At 34.5% G+C, this 11,535-nt stretch overlaps 1 protein-coding gene across 1 annotated transcript; it reads right to left on the bottom strand.

Moving 5' to 3' along the window:
• Positions 1-5,653: 5,653 nt before the first annotated feature.
• Positions 5,654-10,401, bottom strand: LOC123551770 (uncharacterized). Its single transcript, XM_045340944.2, has 2 exons — positions 10,039-10,401; positions 5,654-8,809 (listed from the first exon to the last, which is right to left on the bottom strand). The coding sequence occupies exons 1-2, from the start codon at positions 10,371-10,373 to the stop codon at positions 7,450-7,452; spliced, it is 1,695 nt and encodes a 564-aa protein (XP_045196879.2). The 5' UTR covers positions 10,374-10,401; the 3' UTR covers positions 5,654-7,449.
• Positions 10,402-11,535: the final 1,134 nt, after the last annotated feature.

Raw genomic sequence — 11,535 nt, 5'->3', positions numbered from 1 at the left:
ATAAATACATTTAGAAACCTTTTAGCACATTCTGGACAATCAAAGATTAAAGTGCATAAATATGTCAAAGTAGAGACAACAATAAAGTTTTGACAAGTGTCATGAAAACATAAAGAATTTTCATTATTTAAAATTTTAGCAACATAAATTTATTGAATAATTTATCCTTATTGTGGTTTCTATATTAAAAAGATATACATTTTTGTGATAACTGACTTTTAACATTTTTTCTGATTTTTCACTGCACAACACAGTGATGATTTTATTGCGAAAAGAAAAATATATCTAAATAGCAAATTTTGTGCTTGATTCTGTGTAAAACATGATATGCCATAACAAAAGCACTTTGCAGTACCTGAAGAAAGTTGGACATAATATCAAACTGAAATGAAACGAAAGTGATAATTACGTCACAAGTTGGACCACCAATAGATATGCAGCTTTCCCAAAACAGAATCCTCCAGTGGTGTACTTATGGATGTGACCACAATAGACATCTAAACAAAAATAAACAGACAAGGTAAAACAAATACATGTAGACAACAAAAATGAACACATAAAGGAACTCAGTGAGTTACTGTCTTAAAATGGTCAAAGGCAAAACTCTTTTGGGGAGGTTAACCTTTAGTCTGCTACAGGCAAGTGATTTTACCTTCAAGTTGGTGACCAGTGCAGACCATGAACATAATGTGCAATAAGAAGAACCAAATGAATGCAGTATTGCCACACAATACAAAGGCCCATACTGGAAGGCATCTTATTTTCTCTACTGCAGTATAACATAATGAACTGATATCTATCAATGATGTATAAACAATATTGCACTTTATAATCAATATGTTACATCAAAACACTTGGATTAAAATTTGCATATACAAAAATCTACAGTTGATTGTTCCATAAGGGTTCATTAATATTAACAAGTGTGCCAGAATGTCACAATATACGCCTGTCATAGCAGATTCTTTACACTAGCACCTGTATTTTCATATGGAATGTTTTTGCTAATTATAAAAAAAGTTCATATATTAAGTTAGGCATGTTTATAGAAACAACAAAGGGAAGTAGATGCTAAAACAAAGAGAAAAAATATCTATGTAATATCCACATATAAGTCCACATGAAACTCTTAACCAGGTAAAGATAGTTCAAAATACACCTAAAATTGGATGTAACATGCATGTTGTACCACAGAAGAGTGGTCTCATATTTCCCTGTGTCCAGTAATAAAAAAAGTTACAATATAAGTTATTTATAGTAACAACAAAGAGAAGTAATTCTAAAAACAAGGGTGCCTCATAGTGGTGAACATTTGTGCCAAGTTACATCAAAATCCCTCCATGCATGAAGAAATGCTCTGGACAAAGTCATTCTTGAATTGGACCTTTGACCTTTCAGTGTGACCTTGACCTTAGACCTAGGGACCTGGTTCTTGCGCATGACACTCGTCTCATGATGTTGAACATTTGTCCTTTAATCCTTTAAAGGATTGTTGAGTGACAGACTGGACAGGAAAAAAAAGCCCTTTTGGCCCTTGACTTCCAAGTGTGACCTTGACTTTTCAGCTAAGGACCCAGGTATAGACCGCACAGGAATAATTCTATTCACCTTTGATCTCCAAGTGTAACCTTGACCTTTAAGCTAGGGTGTTGGGTGTTGCGCATGACGCATCGTCTAATCATGGGGAATATTTATGCCAAGTAATATTGTAATCCCTTGACGAACGACAGAGTTCTGGACTGGACACGAAACAGACCCTGTTCATGCCATGTTTACATTTCACTGCCAAATGTGACCTTGACCTTTAAGCTAGGGGTCTGAAATTGTGCAGAACAAATTGTCTTATTATGAGGTACATTTGTGCCAAGTAAAAACAAAATCTCGTCATGGATGGCAGAGTTATAGACTGGACAGGAAAAAAAAACCCTGTTGACCTTTGGCCTCCAATTGTTACCTTTGTTACCTTGACCTTTGAGCCACGGGTACAGGTTTTGTGCATGACACGTCATCTTACCATTAGGAACATTTGTTCCAAGTGATATTAAAATCCCTTCATCCCAGAGTTATAGACCGGACACGAAAAAGACCCTGTTCATGCAGATAACATTTGACTGCCAAGTGTGGCATTGACCTTTGAGCTAGGGGTCTGAAAGTTGTGCATGACACCTTGTGTTATTATGAAGAACATTTTTGCAAAGTGATATTAAAATCTCTTCATGGATGGCAGAGTTATTGACCGGACAGGAAAAAGCCCTGTTGACCTCTGACCTCCAATTGTGACCTTGACCTTTGAGCCAGGGGTCCGTGTTTTGCGCATGACAAATCGTCTCATCACGGGGAACATCTTAGCCAAATTATATTAAAATCCCTTGATGAATGACAGTTATGGACCCGACACGAAATTACGGACGGACGGAATGACGGACGGAAAAGCGCATTCCTGTCGTCCCCGAAACTGGTTTTCAACCAGTAGGGGACTCATTACCTCCCTTACAAGACTTAAATACTTAAATTCTGATATACAAATAAATTTTCTTCAGATAAGAACAATTAAACAAGTGTTTACGACATTTGAGTAGGGGACTAATAAGTCACCAAAGTTGTATTTGGTATTTCTAAATTGTATGGAATAAATACGCTCTTTAACGCTCATATATATTATTAACTATGTTTGTGGAACGCATACCTTATCGCAGCAGCAATGTAGTATTCTGAAAGCTATATACTGTTCTTAAAATTCCAAAGTTTATTAACATTTATTACTAAATACTACGTAAATAAATAATTACGAACACTAATGTTAACTTAAAGAAAATTATTACAAAACCACTTTATATTTTTCACTGGTTGACGGTGCGGATGGGAATGTCTTGTTTAGGCGGTAACGAGACTCAGCGAGTTACCGAAAAAAGCTACGCGAGGGTCAGATATTTCCATCCGTACCTTCAGCTATAGACTAGCCCCTAGACTATGATATATCTTTTTACATTTTTATGATTGAATGTAGTGACCTGAGCCAGTCTATATCCTATGTCCAATATCAGTCCTGTGTGAAAATCTCTAAAATAGACTGGCTTTTGTCTCTATGAAATTGAATTTGTCAAGAAAGGGAAAAATATAGAAATATAGTTATTATCAGTCTAGTGGCTAGTCTACTTCAGCTAGTGACAGATTCGTCTTCTTGCACGCCTTATTCTTCAATTTGTATAAAGAAAAACGAAGTGCTATTTAGTTATAGTAGCGTATGAATTTACGCATTCATTCATAAATTATAGCACGTGAGTCATCTTACACCCCTGGGTGTAAGATGAGTTTTTCTAGCACCGGAAAAGCGCGGGAAAATTCTATTCGGCATGCAAGAAATGAGAATTTCGAATCATGGATTCAGAGAGTTCTTATTTAGTATTATCATTTTATCCCCATTTCATATTCATTGATATTTGAAAAATAGGAATACGGACATTGAAGAGCGTTAAACAAATGATAGTCGCCTAATTGTGTATTCAAATGATTAGATATCGTTTATTATTTATTATTTATTATTATTCGCTGAAAGATTTTGTACCAGTAAAAGTGATTTTACCTAGATATTTATATACAGTATTTACCAAATGTTGAAATGATTTAATAATAAACGTGCAATCATTGCTATTGGGGATTCAAATCGAACTATTTGTTTTTCATATACTACATCTGTTTGTAAAGATACTTTTCATAATTCATGTTTTCGCAGCAGATTTCGAACGTTTCTCTTAAAAATGGCACAAGTCCGCCCAGTTGTCTCTCAATCGAGACTTTAGTCTCCCCTTACTTGGATTCAGTGTTGTTTAGTTTTCTGGTCTTTTGGGGTGACGGAATCCATTTATAAAATTCTGCTTAAGCCGGTACTAGCGGGCATGACTGCTGTGCTTAATTTCTATTAAATCTAAAGAGGCAATCAAACCGAATCTGCTATTATTTTGAATGTTTTGTTTGTTTTTACTTTGCTGCAATAACGAAGTTCTAAGTTGTTCTAGCTAGAATAAACCGACTCCTCTGTTACAGGTATTCTATGCCTCCAGGGAATTTTCCTACAGGTTTATTTATCTGTCACTGTACAGACATAGTCACATTTGGGGAGAATATGTGTGAGCTAGCAAGTTAATCCTGCCGGTAGAGCATTCTCCATGTGAGCGAGAGGTCGCGGATTCGAGCCTCGGATTAACAGCACATTGTTTCACCCTTTGACATTTGGCGTCCGTTATAGTACTTTTGCATGTTTGCCTGGTTATCTTTCATGACGCGTTTAATACAATACATCTCCTGAATTTGAAAGCAGATTTCTATTTTTGGGAGTGTATGTCACGGCACGGACTTAGTCACATTAGTGGAGAATATATGTAAGGCAGCCGATTAGCTCTGTTAGTACTGCACTCGCCCTGTTATCGATGGGTTACGGATTCGAGCCCCGCTTCTCATCAAGTGACATACACATCACAACAGCAGTATTTAAGAGTTGTGGTCGTCAAACGTAGACCCGTACTTCACCTCAAGAAGAGTGTAGAATAACAGGTCCATTGGAATCATGGAGTCCATTTAATCAAACCGAGTAACCTTATATTTGGATACTTTTTAATGATTTTATAGATTTATTGGCGTTTTCGTCATCTGTTATACTACATAGATTTCTCCGTTTCAAATATCTATGAAGCAGCGATTAAAAAGTCTTAGTGTCACAAATGCGATATCACAATGACCCTTAATGAGCCCATCAGTATAACAACAGATGTAAGTTATTTTTCAAAACAATAATACATTATGATGCATCAAATTGATGTTAATATCACACATGTAACACGATGATGACATAAGATAGCCCGATAGATATTCGGTTATCATCGAGTAAACATGAATACCATGGGCAGTTTATTATTAAATAGAAAATAATAACGTTAGAGTGATACTAGAAATGTCATCCCACGTAGGAATATCAAACTTTGGAATTCAATATTAATTTTATCATACTAAAAACACTAAGTGTCTGGTCGGATGATTTGTTTAAATTTTCAAAAAAAAGAAGGAAATGAACAACAATAATATAAAGAATCTAGACATATATCAGGTAATCTTTTAGTCCAGTAAAGACTGTAGGTTATCTTTCGCAAAAAATGACGAATTAGCTATTTTTCTTTGTTTTTATGTTGTTGTTGTTGTTTTTCTTTTTGCTGCTTTTTGGACGAACGATTTACAAGGAAAAAGATAAGCACTTTGTAAATGACCGTTGCTGTCAATCCACTTGAGTACGATAGAAGATAACTTATCAGTTGTCCAACATGCACAATACCCACGTTTTAAGTGAGTAAAACGCAGCTGAAATGAGCTAGTATATTTTCGCGTAAGGTAACACAGTTCTCACTTTATACAGTTTTTTACGGGCTGGTGCCAGAAGTTGCAGTAAGTAACCCATTGCGAAAGTATCATATCACTAGGGCTAACATGCTCCAGTTAATATATGATATTTATAAGTTTTTTGCATATACATGTAATTAATGTATCAAAAATGCAGTTTATTATATCACTCAGAGTATACTAAATATCAAACATTTTATTTACATAATGAAGACAGAAGAATTTAGTTCCAAACAAGTTTCTACGACTTCACAAAAATATCCCATTAATTTTTAGTGTTTATTAGTATGCAACCTATTTATTGAACTACGAACACTAGTATTACACATACATGTATTTAGATAACAGAGGATAGAGCTACGTTTAAAAAAACTAGTTATCTGATTACATACACCCTCAGAAACAAAAAAATACACAATTGTATTTCATTTTAGATATGTAATATTGATCTGCATTCACAAAGTATATATATCCTAGTAATGCCATATTTTCATAAAGACCTGTAAAGACGTCTACTGAGCAACCTTTTCACCCACTTCATGAAAATCATTCTGATAATAAAATGATAATGCAGCAACAACAACTGAAGGCCCTTCAGGAGTTATTTTATCTCAAAACTTTGAAGTATCTGCTTTTCAACTTTTTCAATTAGGTAAAACTTCTTTCGGTGTGATTTAAAAACAGTTTATTAAATGAAGTGTGGACTAAACTTAACTACTTACTTCTGTGTGTACAGTTAACACCCGAATCTTTGCCTCCAAAATGTCACTTGTAATTTTTCAACTGTAAAAACAAAGTACGTACCTCTATTTTCCAATCTTTCAATATTAATCATGTGTAATTATCATCATTTGTAAATACTTCTCAAAGTATTATTAAAGACAGTGTGGCCTATGCAGGGCTCAGACAAACGGATGTGAGGCCATCTCAACCGTTGAGCATGATGGCTCCTCAGTGCATTAAACATATCATGGACATTTTTGCGATAAGTATGAATGAAAACAATATCAACAAGCGGTAGAATACATACAAATATATAACACACACATGACAGTAGATCTGTATACAAGTTTTACTTTCTGTGGTGGGTCTTTAATCACTAAATAAAAGCTTTGGAACTGCGGAGAGTGAAAGGTGTAAAACGTGATAAATATTTTGTAACTGGACTTTTAACTGCTGTGAAAATACATTTTGAAACATTCATGGATAGCATAAGACTGCAAGCGTCTACCGTCAAGGGCATTGACCAACACCGAATACTCAGTTAAATTGTATGTTTAGTTGGCTCGATTCTAAGTCACAATCACATAGTTCTGATCAAATGGTTCCTTGCCAGCTTCAGTGGTGGAGGAAGATATCGACGACCTCTCCAGTTATCATTCAAGGCACATGACGACCCAACAAACAGTTGTAAGGAGTGGGGAGTGATTAGAAATCATCTTAACATCGCGCCCACGGTGGTCCCTCAGTTTTCCGATACAATGTTAGTAGGAGACAGAATAGTTATAAATATAACACATGTGACATAAGACCTCCTTCGAAAACATAAAATCGTTGCAAAAATGATCAGAGACCACAAAGATGCAATCGTGCTTTTCACCAGTCCTCTAAAAACATTCAAATGTCATCCGTAATTGTTAAAAGTTTCAAAAATAACAGCCTCGTGATAAGTCGTCCTCCATGCAAATCAAAACTTTCTGTTGAACTATATCAGCTAATATTACGTTTGAAAAGTCAGTAAGCAGTAAATATTGATGCTATGTCATGAAAACATTTTGCTCTGTTGAGTTCATTGTGTTAACTCATATGTAAAGAACTATTCCTCTTTTTCTTTCATATACTGAGCTGGTCTCTTCAAAGAACAGAAGAAGCTCAATGAAACATCGTTGTGACACACAGTGTCTCGTGTGTTAAAATATTTAAACTATAAACAGTGTCATATCTTGTGAAGATTGTGAAGTGAGGAGTTACCTGAAGACATCAAAGTAGGTGAACATTCTGTGCTGGCGTAGATAAGATTCCATTATTGTACTGTCCTAATGATGATGTTTTTATATAGCTTCATTGCAATTTAAAGACTTTCACTTCATCACTAAATTGTTGGCCTACGTATAGGATGCATCGCCTATGATCAAAACAAACTGACCATGGGTAGTAAATTCCATTTGATGATGTCAAGATAGCCCCTAACGTATTCCCATTTTCCCTCATCTGTATAACATTATGGGATTGATATCCACATACAAACACGTTTCCTCTTCCATCCGTACACACACCATGAGCACAAGTAATGTTAGAATCACTCATTGAGTTGATATATCTTCCTTCAGTGTCTAGAGTTATGACTCTGTCGCTCCAGTCAACGATTAGTAGTTTGTTCTCGCTGTCATTGAAAATAATTTGTTTGCTGATTTGGAAAATGAGCTTTCTGAGCTTTCCGGAAGTGTCTGTTGTTATTTCCTTCAACTTGTTACCTTTCATATCATACATGTAGAGAACAAATCCATTGTTTGTAACGTACAAAATATCCGCTTTATACGCAATTCCGTAAGCCTTACGTCCTAGTCTTAATTGACAGGTAAGTGTCAATTTGTCAGCTAGAGAGACAAACTGAATAGTACAGTTGGTTAAACACACTGCTGCTTCGTGTTTACGTGTACCGCATACACAGACAGGAGAGCCAGGAATGTCGCACTGGTCCACAACTGACATTTTAGCAGTATCCACTCGTTTCAGCTTCTTATTGCTATTATCAGCCATCAGTAGCAGTCCATTTTCTGTTAAACAGGAACTAATTATGTTACATGTAGTTTTATCATCAGTTATCCTGACATTTAAGTTGCTGGTTCCTTTAATTGAATAGGCACTCGACCGAGGTTTGAGAGGTGAAGCATAATTCACTGTCCCTAATGTATTTAATCGACGCAGTGAATCGCGTACATTTTCGTCCTCATTAAATTTTAGCTTTATATCAGAGAGTGTCTCCATAGAGCTAATAACGTCAGCAGCATTGGCCACTTTCTCTTGAGCGACTTTCATACTGACAAATTGTTGGGCTTTATTTGCGTCAGATCGCCTCATAGTATCATCAGCTTGCTTTATATTTTCCACTTCAGTCTCGGCTTTCTTCTTCTCCTCATTTAACATACTCTCTCTTTTGCAATATTCTTCTTCCACTTCATTCATAGATTCTTTAAAAAGACTTTGAAGCATATGTTCCAATTCTTTCTTAAACTGTTCCATTGCAGATGTTGCTTCTATCTTCGAATCCTTCAACTCTTTGAGATGTGCCACACGTGTATCTATAATCTTCTCAAACTGCTTTATCTTGTCTTGTAGCAATACTGATGTTTTATCTACGTCTGCCTTTTTAAAAATAGCGTTAATGACATCCGGTATCAATTGTACATCTGTACATGCCCTGTAATATAATAAAAATAAAATCAAAGTAATTTATACGTAAATAATCAGTCATAAATACTTAACATTAATCCAATTAATTAATTGATCATTAACAAACTGAACATTGTGTCACGCTGGAGATATAATTTTTAAGCAGTCTAAATGTAATGAACGAAGGTCATGTGTATGTAATCCCTTAATGCCTCCAACTGTATGTCAAATATTTCAAAATTAGAAAGTGATTGCGATTGTTGATCATATTAACTATTATTGTAAAGTAATATTGAATGAAATCAATAACTCAGAAGGACAGATATAATTTTTAAGCAGTCTAAATGTAATGAACGAAGGTCATGTGTATGTAATCCCTTAATGCCTCCAACTGTATGTCAAATATTTCAAAATTAGAAAGTGATTGCGATTGTTGATCATATTAACTATTATTGTAAAGTAATATTGAATGAAATCAATAACTCAGAAGGACAAGAAACAATAACAACACTGCATTAATATTTTTTTCAAAGTGTACACACCGGAAATCAGCAGTAGGGGAAACTTTCCATGTAATGTTATATCCATTTCCTGGAAAGGCGGAAATTTGATACCAAATATAGGAACTTTCTTCCTGAACGGACAGCAGAATTTTCAAACGGCCCAGTGCATAACAATATACATGGTATCAGCAAATAACAACTTTATTGACAGCCTAAGATATTTTTCGAAATTGCTACCGTTCATTTTTTTTTAAATGTTTGTTTAACGTTTGATTTGCGGCAGGTAAGATATACATTGTACATTTCTTCTAGATAGTTTCCTTATAATTTTCTAGGGATTTCCTTCACTTTTGTTTAAATCAGTTGTGCATAATATGAAATTACTTCAGCAAACTGACTTTTCTATAAATTTACATGCAGTTTAACGTACGATATAAAACTTCAAAAGTTGAATAAAAACATTATAAGGGCATTTAAAAAAACTGCACGTGAAGAAATTTAGAACAATCTCCCGAGTTCACAGTGATGCATCAGTGTTTATTCTTATGAGCCGCGCCTGGTGAAAGATGGTGAATTTGCGTCCCATTTTAAGAACCTAGTTTCCGGTTAAGAAAGTAGGGAAAACCAAGTAGCTTGTTCCCCGAAGGAAAGTTTCTCAAGTTGATCAGATTAGAAATTTAAATTTATTTGAATATTTTGTAAACTGTTTTTGTTTGATATTGTATTTGTAATGGCAAACACATTTTAATATTACCTGTGCGTCAGAGCCATACAACTCGTACACCCGACCAGGTCATGGTTTCCACAGTACATATCCATAACCTTTACTTTATGGATATGGCATCTTACTGTTGGTATTTCCGGGAGATCCGATGTTATATCTGTCGACTTGAAATCCGATTTATCCAGAAACTGATGTCCTTCTAACGTAGGAAATACTTTATGAATATCTGCACATGACCTGCAACAATATCCTTGGCATTCCACACAGTATTTTACCGCTTCTCTGTTTTCATTTTTCTTGGCACAAGGTGTACATTTAAAGTTGAATACTTCATCCGAAGTATCTTCACACCCACCTGACGCCATTTTGTCCAGATAAAAACTTACTTCCTCTTTCGTTTTTAAAGGCTATTATGATAAAGGTAGCTAAATCAAGGTAGTCTATAGATACTAAAAATAGAACTGCTAGTTTTACTTCCCTTAACACACACCGATTCACAGATGATAGAAAGAAAAATATTGAATTGTACTTTTGTCGTAACTCTAGATCAATTAATGGATAGTAAATGCAAAAAATAACTTGTTGAATTGGCTATATTTTGTAAGACTTTTATCTACTGTAAAAGCAGAAATTTCCGCGAGGGTTTAAATTTCGCTATATTCGCGATGTCCTTCATATCGCGAAAAATAATCCTCGCTTAAATATTCACTATTAGTATTGTTCAAATTCAAGGAGAATACCAGTTTAACAAATTCGCGAATATTAAACCTCGCGAACAAACTCAAAATTTCAAATCCGCGAAAGTTTGACCCAGCGAAAATATGTGCTTTTACAGTAATGTCAAATAGTCATTCCCCAATATCTTGTTGTCTTTGTAGATCCTAGTTCCTATTATAATGAAACTGTATAACATATATGTTTATTTTGTTTATATTCATGTTTTGTTACTTGTTTGTTAAAGTGTTGTTGTTCTGATCACATGATTGTAATAACGTATGATATAAATAAAATCTTGAAATTTAAATCTTAGTAAGTTATTACGCGACGTTCGATATCTTGTAAACTTATAAAATATTATAAATGATGCAGACTAAAAACGAGACATCACTATATATTATATCAATTTAATTTAAATGTCAGTAATCTTCCCACTTGGGCTGTTTCATATAGAATGATAGAAAAACAGTTAATAAAATATAAAAGGGGATCGTTGTTTGTTTCAGTGTAATTTCGAGATATTGTTCACCAAATAAACAATAAGATGCAATGTTAACAACTGCGAAAAATGATGAATACGAAATCGAACTAAAATTAAACTAAAAACAAGTATACAGTATAGTTTTATTTCATTGATTGTCTTTTCGACGATTTTACCACAAATTACTATTTTATTGTGTATTGTTTGATTTTGAAACAAATTTTATAATTTCATTTTAGATTGTAAACATTTCAATTTTATCCAATCAGCTTATACATATCTCATTGACTCACGAGTTTCCCTCAATCCACAGCCGCGTATCTGACCTA

The sequence above is a fragment of the Mercenaria mercenaria genome, chromosome 4 (genome assembly GCF_021730395.1).
Source record: "Mercenaria mercenaria strain notata chromosome 4, MADL_Memer_1, whole genome shotgun sequence".
NCBI lineage: Eukaryota > Metazoa > Mollusca > Bivalvia > Venerida > Veneridae > Mercenaria > Mercenaria mercenaria.
The sequence above is the reverse complement of the archived record's forward strand: the minus strand, read 5'-3'. Positions and strand labels throughout refer to the sequence as shown.

Coding starts and splice junctions, on each gene's coding strand:
- LOC123551770 (XM_045340944.2), bottom strand. CDS start 10,373: ATGGCGTCAGGTGGGTGTGAAGATACTTCGGATGAAGTATTCAACTTT. Junction 8,810..10,038: donor TGTATGGCTCTGACGCACAG/GTAATATTAAAA, acceptor ATTATATTACAG/GGCATGTACAGATGTACAAT.